The sequence below is a fragment of the Anguilla anguilla genome, chromosome 6, assembly GCF_013347855.1.
Source record: "Anguilla anguilla isolate fAngAng1 chromosome 6, fAngAng1.pri, whole genome shotgun sequence".
Taxonomy (NCBI): Eukaryota; Metazoa; Chordata; class Actinopteri; order Anguilliformes; family Anguillidae; genus Anguilla; species Anguilla anguilla.
The window spans coordinates 21684185-21697898 of NC_049206.1; the positions used below are offsets into that span (position 1 = coordinate 21684185).

The following is a 13714-nucleotide window of genomic DNA, read 5'->3' on the forward strand; positions in this document are numbered from 1 at the left end:
TTTAAACCTGGTCATAACATTGCTTGTTGTTTGGGCCAGAAAGAGAAAGGCTAATTGAGGACAGCTGAGAAAATTCAAATCCTCAGTTGCTGTGCATGAAACATGCAAAACCTCCTCTTGGATCAGTCGCTTATGGCATGATTAGACACTGAAACTTTTGAAAAGATAATATCTTGTGCCGTTGCAGACTAGGAGCAAAATCTGGCTTTTCAGTGCCATGTCTGTAATTGTCCTTCCTGACAGTATAGGGGTCAATGATGAAACAGGGATGAAGGAAAAGAGGGGTGAAGGGAGGAAAAAAAAAGAAGGCAGAGGGAAGGACACAAGAGCAAGACCGTGGACAGATACTGGCCACTGAAGGAGCACAATCTTCAGAGGGGGGGGGCAGTGGTTGTTTATTTTGCTCAGCTCCGGGATCGATCCGGATCCACATCCCCTCCCTTTGAAGACGGGGAACGAGAGAGAACAGATGAAAGCCACAAACGGAGAGGGAGACGGAGGAGAGGAGCTTGTCAGAGATCACTCATGGCTCTCCACGGGGGGGGGGGGGGGAGAACACGTCCACATACCTGATGCATTGTTTGTTCAGCGGACAAATGTCTGCTGAGAGGCACTCGCCCGAGCTGAACAGGCATCACCCAACTACACAGAACAATACACCAGACCAGAGCAGCAGAACAGAAATAGTCCACCTGCAGTTGGAACCAGCGACCTTCCAGTTGCAGGTCTAAATCCAGTCTCCAAATCATTCCAGATACGTATCCCTAGCTAGTGGCCTGGCTTCTCACAATACTCTTACGTACTGGCAGAATTTGCTTTGTGCAAGAGCATAACGACAGCATCCCAATCCTCGGGGCCACTCTCTCCACATTGCTACTGCGGCGGCGAGACGGTACAGCGACGTCTCCGGGTTTTACAACAGACCTGGGAGGCTCGTAATCAGTGAGTCAATGAGTGACCGGCGGCAGGTGTGTGGGACGGATCGTTATGGGCTTATAACCTCGCCGTAACCGTGTCAGACCACCTCACTCGTCTTTCTGGAGGATTGGGTTTGGCCGTTCGCTATGGCAACCCACCCTCCCCCCCCCCCACCCCTCATCTGGGGATTCCACTCCGTGGTGACATGACCAGGAAGGAGAGAAGGAAGAGGGGAAGGGAGGGAGAGACAAACTCATCCACATGCAAATGCGCCTCCCCTTTAACAGATGAAAACAAGCCGGGGGGGGTGGGGGGGGTGGGGGGGCAGGGGACAGCCAGCACGTTCCCAAGACGGGGTGTGCAATGGTGGAGGGAGTAGCCATGGTAACGATGAGGCGAGAGAGCAAGGGAGGGCAAGAAAACAGGAGGATCGGGGCTAAAAGGACCGTCTCCATGTAAACGATGCACCCGGCTCCCCTGCCCTGCTCTTAATGATATTGACAGACACCATCATTAAAGCCCTGCTGTTGCTAACTGCTTAGGTTCCCAGGCCATAGAGAGCCAAGCGTTACACTTTACAGTTTGTGATTTAGATCGGTCACCAGGAGGCTACAGGCTCCAATCTTAGGCAGGGGGAGTGTAACTGTATCCAATCTGAAGTGCTCCACTAAACATCCAGTCTCGTAAAAGTGCAGCAGGCTAAATGAACCGTGTGTGTTGTACGTTGCATGTGCATGTTCAAAAAAATATATACATCTCAGCCCAAATACCCCAGTCAAAATGCACATAATGTACACAAAGATGGTTTCCCAACAATAAAATCAGATTTTAACTTCTTGTATGTTGGTAAACTGTGAAAATCCCATTATCACAAGAAAATTAGAAAAAAAAATTATTTTCCCAAGATAAGGACACACTTGTTTCAAGTTAAACAGGAAAATAAAATTCTTTCTAAAGCATGCCATTTCTAAACTCTGATGCAGCTTGTGCATTCTGTATAGATATCCACATTTGCTTCCTATTGGTAGTCCACTAAACAGTAACACTGCTGATTGGTTAAAATGTAAATGCCATGCTAATTCAACAATAAACATGGTCTCCAAACGAGCCAAACTAAATCTACCCTCAGTATGCATTAATATCACTTAATTGCTTTCAGCATTTTAAAAAATCCAATTTAAAGTATCATTGTGTTAATTATTTTGACATTATTTCGCTGGCACAAGATATTCAAGTGTATGACTGATATTTGGCCGTTTCATCAGTAAAATAAGCCTTGCAAAATCTAACCAGGAAAAAATACAGAACAAACTTGACATAATATTGGGATTCAACTGTAGATATGAAAAAATGGACACATGCTGCCATCATGTGTTCACATAACAGTACTGCAGGAAGCAGTGAACCAATATCAGATCGAGCACCAACTCCTATAAAAAAGCAACACAGTGGAAACTGAACTAACGCATGTCTCAATACACAGATCTCTATCGCGTTCGATGTAAAGCACCCACAGTAATGGAGACACTGCTTTAGAGGATTATATAACAACAGCGTTCAATACCGTGCTTCATTGGGGAACACTAAGGGACTCCACTCCAAGATGACCAATAAGAATTCATTTCACGCAGGGAAAAAAACGAAGTAACAGTGGTCGGTACAGTATAACTATTGTGTACTAATTACCAGCGGCGAGAAAAAACGAAAAAAGAAAATGCATATGCTGTATAAATACTGATGTAATAAAAACACATTCGGTTTTGGTACATGGGTGTTTTAATTAAAAAATATTTATATTCCACAGTTAACAGTACATAAAGCCAAAAATCCACGGGTGACTAAAGTCATCCAATGATGTCAAAAATGCATTACTTTTATTTGATTTAAAAAAAAAAAAAAGAAGTACAGAGAAACAACAATGACCGATCACAAGTGGAGACGTCAGTAAACAGCCGGTAGAAGCCTGCGGAAGCTGCGCGCTCCGTTTCGTTTGGCCCACCGTACGCATCTGAAAGAGCGCGGCGGCTGCTTCCAGACCGACCGGAGAATGGCGAAGTTTCCATGATTTCAAAACGCGCCGTTGTAAAGACAGATTAAAATGAACGTTGGATTTAAATAGCAGTCACGCGCTATTCGCCTTTGTCGTTACGCGTGACTAGCTCTATTAACCGAACACCGGAGCGCAACTCACTGCTCAAAATGACCGTGAAGACTGAAGAAGAAGCAGAACAGCAGCCGCACTGCAACTGTCCCGTGGCAGTGCGGGCGGGGGCTTAATGACATCACAAAATAATTTTCTCCATGATTCGCAACGCGGCGCTGCGGCCAAGAACGCAATCCATAATAATTTAAAGTGCAATGACGTCGATTGATAACATTTTTAAATTCGGTCTCATTCGCCCAATTTTTTGTGCGCTGGAACTTCGTACCCTTATCAGTGTCGAACCAGTCAAACCAGGAAGGGCAAGAAGAGGCAGCCTCCCTGAAGAACAAACCCATCTACCTCATATAAAACTGTTCTTCAAGGCTAGCTGTATTTCGTGGGAATCTATGCAGATCCACACACGTGAAGCGATCAGTGATAGAAATCTGTGTGCAGTTCAGTCCAAATGGACAGGTGCTCAGAGCAGCTGGATAGGTTTAAACAGTCTGCTTAACATAGAATTCTTCTCATTGTTGACCCTTGGTGAGGAGGAAACCCTCGGTGAAACCCTCTGAATTTTTGGCTTTTATTTTAATCCACCCACCACAGACACGAGGACGACCACCCTCCCTGAGACTCAAACCTTTTCCTCTGAAGGGGCCGGGCCCGAACCCGGGATAAAAAAAATAAAAAAAAAACATGGTAAAACCTCCAGAGCCACGCCCTCCCCAGCCTCGGGCCAACGTCGCTACGCACAGCGACAGAACGACCACGGGTGGGGGAGGGGGGGGGGATTCCTTCCGCGTTCTTTTTTTTTGTTGTCGCTTCGAACACATTCTCGCCAACTGCATGCAGATTCGCAGCCGGTGTCGAAGGCGGCCGAGGGCACGAGCTGCCATTTTGAAATGCTAGGCGGCTCGGGCTGGGGCGATGGCGACATAGACGAGTTGTTTGAAACCGGGCCGCCATTTTGCTTCCCGAAGAGACACCGGAAACAGAAGAGGCCTGTTCTTCATAATGCACCCTATGAATTTTCATATATATATATATTTTTTTTGTTTTAAAGAACCTCAAACGTTTTGCTCTGCTGGGCAAGACTGACTTACGATTCTGGCTTTTGGCTTCAGTTTTTTTTTTTTGCTGGTCTATTGGGTGCGGACCCCCGAGATCAGACCCCCTAGATCAGACACCCAAGGCGTACGTATGCACTGAAGCTCCTTGGACAGGTTAGAGGCAAGGAGTGAAGAGCAAGGCGCCCTCCCTGTCCCAATTTACCCGTCCTTGAGAACCCTCTCGGCAGATTTGACTTTTTCCCTTGTAATTACCAAAATGACCCCCCCCCCCGCCCCTTGCAACACCAAAACAGCCAGAATCACCCCCCCTCCCCCCCACCAAAGATTACCACCTCTCATATTCCTAAACCCCCACCCCCACCCCCACCCCCACCTCCCCCCCATCCCAATGTTTCTTCTCCCATAGAAAAGTTGAATTTGCATTCAGCGTCGTGTCAAGTCTTTCAGTAGGACCGCGGGCTGTGCTCTGGGAAAAGGTTTCGAAACCCCAGAAAGGAGCTCTTTAAACAGAGCTCGTGTGCTGTCTTCTCCCAGAGCGCCACAGCTTACAGCTCCGTGTGCTTTCCGCCATCTGGAGGAGGAAGAGAGAGCGGCGAGAGTGCGTGACGCAGGTGTCGACAACAGGATAGACTTTCTGGATATGCGACTCTCCCCCTCCCCCTCTCCCTCTTACCCTCTCCCTCCTGCTCTCCCTCTCTCCCTCCCCCTCTCCCTCTTACCCTCTCCCTCCTGCTCTCCCTCCCCCTCTCCCTCTTCCCCTCCTCCCCTCCCTCTCCGCCTCTCCCTTTCCCTCCCTGTCTCTCCCTTTCTCCTCCCCCTCTCCTTCTCCACCTGTCCCTCACCCCCTCACACACACACACACACACACACACCTGTCTTTCCGTCCCGCGTCGTCCCGTTGCCGCCGGCGGCGCCGGCGCCCTTCTCCTTCTCCTTCTCCTCCAGGAGCCGGCCCTGGAGCCTCTTCACCTCCTGGTCGTAGTCGCTCCACTCGGACACGATGCGCACGGCGGCCTTCAGCTTGGGCTCCTTGGTCTGCGGGTTGTTGCACTGCGGGGCGGAGAGACACACACCAGGGGAGCTGCATCCATCCGTCCCGCGCGGTTCAGCAAAGGACGCCGCCGCTGTGTTCGAGCCGCACCGACAAACCCCCCCTTTTCTTTCTCCGGCATAGCGCCTATTGTTATTCCGGTTGCCAGGTCTAGCGGAGCCGGGGAGGTCTTTGATAAATGCTTGTTATGCCCAATGTGACGCTCTCCCTGGTTCAGGGGTAAACCGGCGCGGTGCTGAAAAACCATTGGACCCCCCCGGCACCGGCTTAGCTATAAATAATGTGACAGTAACCCACCCCAAGCTTTCTCAAACTCACACACTCTCTCACACACACACACACATACACAAGCAAGCAGCAAGCCTGTATGCATATACGTGGGGATGCACAGATACATGAGCGTGTACGCATACAGACACACATCCTCACACGCATTCACACACACACACACACACACACACACACACACAGACACACTCAAACACACACAAAAAAGCAGCAAGCCTGTATGCATACACGTGGGGATGCACAGATACGAGAGTGTGTGCGAGTACAGACACACGTGCTCACACACTCTAGCACACACAGAGACACCCGCACCGAAACACACACACACACACACAAGCAGCAAGCATGTACGCAAAAATACATGCGCGTGTGCGTGCACACAAACCCACAAACAGAAACACCAGATCCAGATATCTCCTACCAGGTCGATAGTCTTGGCCTTTTTCTTGGAGGCGTCGTCGCACCAGGTCTCACACCACAGCCACTCCTGAGGCAGGGACTTTATGGGGACCTGGTGGATCATGTTGTTGGGCAGATCCTGGCAGAAGAGAAAGAAACAAAAACACCACCGTGACATCGATGCTGCGGCCTCCAGGACTACCGCCCCCTGCTGGCGAAGCTGAGGACTCCTTCAAAAGCCAATACCAGACTGAGCTCTACACCCGAGCTCACAAAGCACTACACGGTTATGCTCAGAACCCTGGGGAAGACATTGCGCAACCACAAGTTGTAGAATAGCATAATGATTTACACAGCCGTGAAAGCGAAGTAGTCTTGTTTCCATGGTGCAGGCTGAGTCAGAAACAGTCCATTAAGGGAGGCACTGACCTGGTCCAGGTTGGACAGGCTGTTGGGGTCCTGGCTCAGGCCCTGGTACTGTCCCCTCAGCCGGTCGCCGGCTGCAATCTTGCGGAACTTCTTCAAGTCGACCACGTAGAGGGCACTGCCAGGGGGAGAGAGAGAAACACAATCAGAGGGGAGACAAGGAGCAGGGCGTGAGTGAGAGAGGAGGGCTGTGAGTGAGTGAGTGGGGAGCCCTGTGAGTGAGTGAGGAACCCTGTGAGTGAGTGGGGAACCCTGTGAGTGAGTGAGGAACCCTGTGAGTGAGTGAGGAACCCTGTGAGTGAGTGGGGAACCCTGTGAGTGAGTGGGGAAACCCTGTGAGTGAGTGGGGAACCCTGTGAGGGAGTGAGGAACCCTGTGAGTGAGTGGGGACCCCTGTGAGTGGGTGGGGAACCCTGTGAGTGAGTGGGGAACCCTGTGAGTGAGTGAGGAACCCTGTGAGTGAGTGAGGAACCCTGTGAGTGAGTGAGGAACCCTGTGAGTGAGTGGGGAACCCTGTGAGTGAGTGAGGAACCCTGTGAGTGAGTTAGGAACCCTGTGAGTGAGTGAGGAACCCTGTGAGTGAGTGAGGAACCCTGTGAGTGAGTGGGGAACCCTGTGAGTGAGTGAGGAACCCTGTGAGTGAGTGGGGAACCCTGTGTGAGTGAGGAACCCTGTGAGTGAGTGAGGAACCCTGTGAGTGAGTGGGGAACCCTGTGAGTGAGTGGGGAACCCTGTGAGTGAGTGGGGAACCCTGTGAGTGAGTGGGGAACCCTGTGAGTGAGTGGGGAACCCTGTGAGTGAGTGAGGAACCCTGTGAGTGAGTGAGGAACCCTGTGAGTGATGAACCCTGTGAGTGAGTGGGGAACCCTGTGAGTGAGTGGGGAACCCTGTGAGTGAGTGAGGAACCCTGTGAGTGAGTGGGGAACCCTGTGAGTGAGAGAGGAGTTCTGTGAATGAGAGGAGCAGTAGCACGTCACACTGGGTCCCACCCCAGGCAGAAAGGGCCGGGAACCAGCGGTGACTGGGTCAGAGAGGGGAATGGGCGGGGTCAAAGGGAACGCGCCCTTGCCTGATGTGGTACTTGCGGCCGGCCAGGTGGCTGGCCCAGTAGCCCGACTTCCAGAAGCGGTAGCCGTCCATCTCCCTGCGACTCTCGCAGAACGGGGTGTAGCCGTAGGGCGCCCCGTCCAGGTTGAAGTCTCGCAGCTCCTTCAGGTCGGTGCGGACGATCTGCGGAGAGCAAGAAAAGCGGGTCGAGTCTGCTCTCTGAGAACTTCAGCTCAATCCACCGTTGCCAGCTAGCTGCCTTTCTTAATACGTCAGCTTAGCTTACAATTCATCACCTGTCCCCTTTTTATGTGCAAAACCATAAGCTCAAGCGGATATAAGAGAGAGCAAAGCCAATTTCACACAGCAGCCTTGAGAGGGCAGTAGAGGACTTCACTCTAACACCTTGCAGGTTATGCAGAAAGTTTTTCTAAAAAGGTTGGGAGCAGCACATTTGACAACTGTGACAATTCCCAATGGCTGGCTGCCAGGTAACCTTGCAGACCTGAACATTCTCTAACAAGCTCACAGCGCTGCACAGAACATAATGCAATCCACATGAACAAGTTTAAAAAATAAAAAATGAAAAAAACCAACCGAATAGCTGGGTAGAAATTCAAAAAATGGCACCCTATGCTTGAACGGTACCTTCTTCGAGGCTAAGTCAACAGCACAATCACTGGAAGCATGACATTTGCACACCTGCGACAGCTTATTACACCCAGCAGGCTAGAAAAGCTCAGAAGACTGCAGGAACGAAGACCACGTTCCTTAAAAAAAAGGGGAGAAATACTCCGACCCTGAGAAAAGTCATGCAAAACCGTCCAATAAGCAGAAGCGGTGAGCGTGGGCGTGGGCCAGTGATTATCAGTGCTCTGCTGCAGTCGCCCTGGATTCAGCCAACAGCTCTCTTTAAAAGACCTTAAAATAAACAGGAAGTGCTGCATATTTCCTATACGAACATGGTTTGTAGATAGCTCTCTTCTTTACAAGTGCCGTTTGAGAAGACAGGCTATCGCTAACGCTGTGATTTCATTGAGAGTCAATGTAAAAAGGGCGGGCGCTGCTAGCGTCCAAGACCGTAGCCGCTGCACCCTGACCCATAAGCCTTTTGCGATGTCAGGTGACCGAGAGCGAACGAGCGGAACCGACGGCTGGGCGGCGGCGGGCCTACCTGGTCCGCGTCCACGAACAGGAACTTGTCCACGGCGAGGGGGAAGAGCACGTCCAGGAAGAGGATCTTGTAGCCCCAGATGATCCTCTGCTTCTCCGTCTGCTGGTGCAGCCAGCGCGGCCACTTGTACTGGACCAGCTCGTACTGGAACCCGTACTCCTCCGCCATGTGAGGAATGAACTCCTGCAAGGAGCCGCACCGTTACGGGCGACAGTGCAGTCCGACGTTAGGGAAGCGGACTTGTCACTCACAAGTTACGCTTCGATTCACCATGCTACCATAGAACGTTAGTCAACATTACCAAATGCTACACTTGCCAAAGCACAGTGCACCACATTTTTTATTTCAAATGAGGTAGCATGCTTTGATATACAAAGAAAAGTACGAGTATTCACTTCAAATCAGTTCATTGGCTATTTAAATAATTAGATTTTTTTCCCCCAATTCTTTTCATTAAAGACTACAAATCCACTCAGGATTTGAACACGCGACAGTCAAGAGTAAAAATAGGATCAATCAAACAAAGTTAAAGCAATTTCAATGACTGTTGGTTAGAACTTTATGTGATACAAGCACAACTGTTTACCTTGAATGATGGAGACAGGTAGTTCTTCAGAAACCAGAACTTCACTGGTGTTTTTGTGTGTTTCAGGACTGACAACATCATTATCCTGCAAGTCAACCGTGAAAACAAAACATAAATTGTACAGATTATTGCAGATTCATTCAACATTTTTACAATTGAAATATGCTGGTAAAAACACTTTGGAAAAAATCATCAAAACCAAACTACCCCTCCAGGCCAACTGCCCCACAACCCAAACTGGCCCAGCTTATTAACTGCCCCTGTGGTCTCACCTGAGAAACCTCTCGTACAGGTGTCCGGACGCCACCGAGAAAATGTTGATGACGTCATCTTTCTCCTGCTTGATCTCGTCAGTCTTTGCTCCCCCTGTGAATCCTCTGCAGAGAAGATAACAAAGGCACTTTTTAAGAACAGATTTTCGGTTTGACAAACAAAAATACAAATAGTAACAAAATAGCCAAAAAAAACAGCTGATATTACATGCTTGAATACTTGTTCTCCTCTCAAGAACTCTAGAGAGGCAGTATGCACAGGAATGAGTATGCGCCAACAATCCAGACTGACACAACAGAGTGCTGGGGTGGACAATGACTCAAGGAGAAGGGGGGAGGGGCAAAGCAAGTGAGGGAGTACTTCCTGTGTGACGCGCACCCACCTGGTCAGGGAGCCCCAGAATCCCGAGTCGTCTTCTGTGGTGCCGTCGCTCAGGAGCTCCTCGCTCATTTTGTCCGGCTTTTTCTGAACCTGAAACGGAGCACAGAGAGACCCTGAGAGAACAGCGAGCCCCTGAGAGAACAGAGAGACCCTGAGAGAACAGAGAGACCCTGAGGGAACAGCGAGACCCTGAGAGAACAGAGAGGCCCTGATGGAACAGAGAGACCCTGAGAGAACAGAGAGACCCTGAGAGAACAGACAGGCCCTGAGAGAACAGCGAGACCCTGAGAGAACAGCGAGGCCCTGAGGGAACAGAGAGGCCCTGAGAGAACAGAGAGGCCCTGAGAGAACAGCGAGACCCTGAGAGAACAGCGAGGCCCTGAGGGAACAGCGAGACCCTGAGAGAACAGCGAGGGCCTGAGGGAACAGCGAGGCCCTGAGAGAACAGCGAGACCCTGAGAGAACAGCGAGGGCCTGAGGGAACAGCGAGGCCCTGAGGGAACAGCGAGACCCTGAGAGAACAGCGAGGGCCTGAGGGAACAGCGAGACCCTGAGAGAACAGCGAGACCCTGAGGGAACAGCGAGACCCTGAGGGAACAGCGAGGCCCTGAGGGAACAGCGAGACCCTGAGAGAACAGCGAGACCCTGAGAGAACAGCGAGACCCTGAGGGAACAGCGAGACCATGAGGGAACAGCGAGACCCTGAGGGAACAGCGAGACCTTGTGAGAGAACAGCGAGACCCTGAGGGAACAGCGAGACCTTGTGAGAGAACAGCGAGGCCCTGAGAGAACAGCGAGGCCCTGAGAGAACAGAGAGACCCTGAGAGAACAGAGAGGCCCTGAGAGAACAGAGAGACCCTGAGAGAACAGAGAGGCCCTGAGAGAACAGAGAGGCCCTGAGAGAACAGCGAGACCCTGAGAGAACAGAGAGGCCCTGAGAGAACAGCGAGACCCTGAGAGAACAGAGAGACCCTGAGAGAACAGAGAGGCCCTGAGAGAACAGAGAGGCCCTGAGAGAACAGCGAGACCCTGAGAGAACAGAGAGGCCCTGAGAGAACAGAGAGGCCCTGAGAGAACAGAGAGGCCCTGAGAGAACAGAGAGACCCTGAGAGAACAGAGAGACCCTGAGAGAACAGACAGGCCCTGAGAGAACAGAGAGGCCCTGAGGGAACAGAGAGACCCTGAGAGAACAGCGAGACCCTGAGGGAACAGCGAGACCATGAGGGAACAGCGAGACCCTGAGGGAACAGCGAGACCTTGTGAGAGAACAGCGAGACCCTGAGGGAACAGCGAGACCTTGTGAGAGAACAGCGAGGCCCTGAGAGAACAGCGAGGCCCTGAGAGAACAGAGAGACCCTGAGAGAACAGCGAGACCCTGAGAGAACAGAGAGACCCTGAGAGAACAGAGAGGCCCTGAGAGAACAGAGAGGCCCTGAGAGAACAGCGAGACCCTGAGAGAACAGAGAGACCCTGAGAGAACAGAGAGGCCCTGAGAGAACAGAGAGGCCCTGAGAGAACAGAGAGGCCCTGAGAGAACAGAGAGACCCTGAGAGAACAGAGAGACCCTGAGAGAACAGCGAGACCCTGAGAGAACAGCGAGACCCTGAGGGAACAGACAGGCCCGGAGAGAACAGAGAGACTCTGAGAGAACAGAGAGGCCCTGAGAGAACAGCGAGACTCTGAGAGAACAGCGAGACCTTGTGAGGGAACAGCGAGACCCTGAGAGAACAGCGAGACCCTGAGGGAACAGCGAGACCCTGAGAGAACAGCGAGACCTTGTGAGGGAACAGCGAGACCCTGAGAGAACAGCGAGACCCTGAGGGAATAGCGAGACCCTGAGAGAACAGCGAGACCTTGTGAGGGAACAGCGAGACCCTGAGAGAACAGACAGGCCCTGAGAGAACAGCGAGACCCTGAGAGAACAGTGAGGCCCTGAGAGAACAGAGAGGCCCTGAGAGAACAGAGAGGCCCTGAGAGAACAGACAGGCCCTGAGAGAACAGAGAGGCCCTGAGAGAACAGAGAGGCCCTGAGAGAACAGAGAGGCCCTGAGAGAACAGACAGGCCCTGAGAGAACAGACAGGCCCTGAGAGAACAGAGAGACCCTGAGAGAACAGAGAGACCCTGAGGGAACAGAGAGACCCTGAGAGAACAGAGAGACCCTGTGAGGGAACAGAGAGACCCTGAGAGAACAGACAGGCCCTGAGAGAACAGAGAGACCCTGAGAGAACAGCGAGGCCCTGAGGGAACAGCGAGGCCCTGATGGAACAGCGAGGCCCTGAGAGAACAGCGAGACCTTGTGAGGGAACAGGTGCTAAAACGGGAACGCCTCACTGCCCCTTTAAAGACTGCGTAAGATATGGCCTCCTTATTTTATTTGTTCATACCCCTCATTTGTCTCACTGTGCAAACCATGTGAGTCTCGTTGAGGCATCTGCATTATGACATGCGTCATAGTCAAGTCTGATAAGGAGGACAGGTACAACATAGTACTGCAGGGTAAGCAAAGGAAATAAGGCTTGCCAATTATAACACAGAGTGAAGCTGGGATTAGGCTGGCCCATTATTTCAAAAAGAGCCTGAAACAGGGGATGTACGACTCAATCGTTATCACAGAATGAGACTGAAGATGTGGAAACAACACGTCCAGATTATTACAGGAAGAGGCTGAAGCTGGGGATGTAACACTTGCTCATTATTACAGGAAGAGGCTGAAGCTGGGGATGTAACACTTGTTCAATATTACAGGAAGAGGCTGAAGCTGGGGATGTAACACTTGCTCATTATAACAGGAAGAGGCTGAAGCTGGCGATGTAACACTTGCTCATTATTACAGGAAGAGGCTGAAGCTGGGGATGTAACACTTGTTCAATATTACAGGAAGAGGCTGAAGCTGGGGATGTAACACTTGCTCATTATAACAGGAAGAGGCTGAAGCTGGCGATGTAACACTTGCCCATTATTACAGGAAGAGGCTGAAGCTGGGGATGTAACACTTGCCCATTATTACAGGAAGAGGCTGAAGCTGGGGATGTAACACCTGCTCATTATCACACAAAGCGGGTAAAGCTGAGTTTACAATGCTTGCTCAGTACAGAATGAGAATGAATCTGGGGATCGAGCACTTCCTCACCGCAGAAAGAGGATGAAACTGTGGACGCGAGCCACGCGGCGTCGAAGGGAGGGACTGAAGCAGGGGACGAGCCCAAATTAAAAGGGACGTTTCCCAGATGACTTTCCCGAGGCCTCGATCCAGCAGAACCGATCGATGACGGCCCCGTCCCCGGCCAGCACGGGCAAAACTTTTTTCCCGCTGACCTAAAACCGCGGCCCCAATCGCCAGGACACGGATCGAACCCGACAGCCCGTCCCCCGCCATAACGGTCCCCCCCCTCGCCCGAAACGAACCCCAAGGGTTCCCCCTGTCACAGAGCTACGGCCCTGCTGTCAGGACGCGTTCCAGTAACACACCGCTGCTCTGTCGCAGCGTTAATGGAGACCAGCCAATCCACGGAGCCATCACTGTGTCTTCACTGAATGAGGAAGTACTCAAAAGTAGGAGGTCACACAAGGGCATGGACTCCGCTGGAAATGGGCGGCAGTGTAGTATAACGGCTAAGGAACTGGTCTGGTAACCTAAAGGTCACAGGTTCGATACCCAGGTACCCTTGTGCCCTTGAGCAAGGTACTTGGCCTGCATTGAGTCAGTAACATATCCAGCTGTATAAATGGATGCAAAGTAAATGCTGTGTAAAAAGTTGTGTTTTTACACAACTGGATAAGACTGCTAAATTGGGAAGAAATAACCATACCGAACACTAAATTTGGTTACATAACTGGGAAAGCCTGGACAGACTGTCACAGACTAGCAAACATTTCTCTTGTAAGACATCAGTATCCTTGAGGGAATAGGAAGGTGCCGAGAAAGGCGATAAAATTTTTAAAAAAAATACATTT

The 13714-nt window shown here is 51.1% G+C and overlaps 1 protein-coding gene across 4 annotated transcripts in view; it reads right to left on the reverse strand.

Annotated features, from left to right (window-relative positions):
• Positions 1 to 4517: 4517 nt before the first annotated feature.
• The window catches only part of uggt1 (UDP-glucose glycoprotein glucosyltransferase 1), a 35343-nt gene continuing 26146 nt past the window's right edge, over positions 4518 to 13714 (reverse strand). For all 4 annotated transcript variants that reach the window (XM_035424261.1, XM_035424259.1, XM_035424262.1 and 1 more), the window contains 9 exons: positions 9761 to 9849; positions 9378 to 9482; positions 9106 to 9190; positions 8520 to 8702; positions 7368 to 7528; positions 6302 to 6416; positions 5895 to 6011; positions 5007 to 5184; positions 4518 to 4705 (listed from right to left, as the gene is read on the reverse strand). In XM_035424261.1, the coding sequence (XP_035280152.1) occupies positions 4680 to 4705; positions 5007 to 5184; positions 5895 to 6011; positions 6302 to 6416; positions 7368 to 7528; positions 8520 to 8702; positions 9106 to 9190; positions 9378 to 9482; positions 9761 to 9849 (1059 nt within the window). In that variant the 3' untranslated portion in view covers positions 4518 to 4679. The remainder of the gene's footprint in view (positions 4706 to 5006; positions 5185 to 5894; positions 6012 to 6301; positions 6417 to 7367; positions 7529 to 8519; positions 8703 to 9105; positions 9191 to 9377; positions 9483 to 9760; positions 9850 to 13714) is intronic.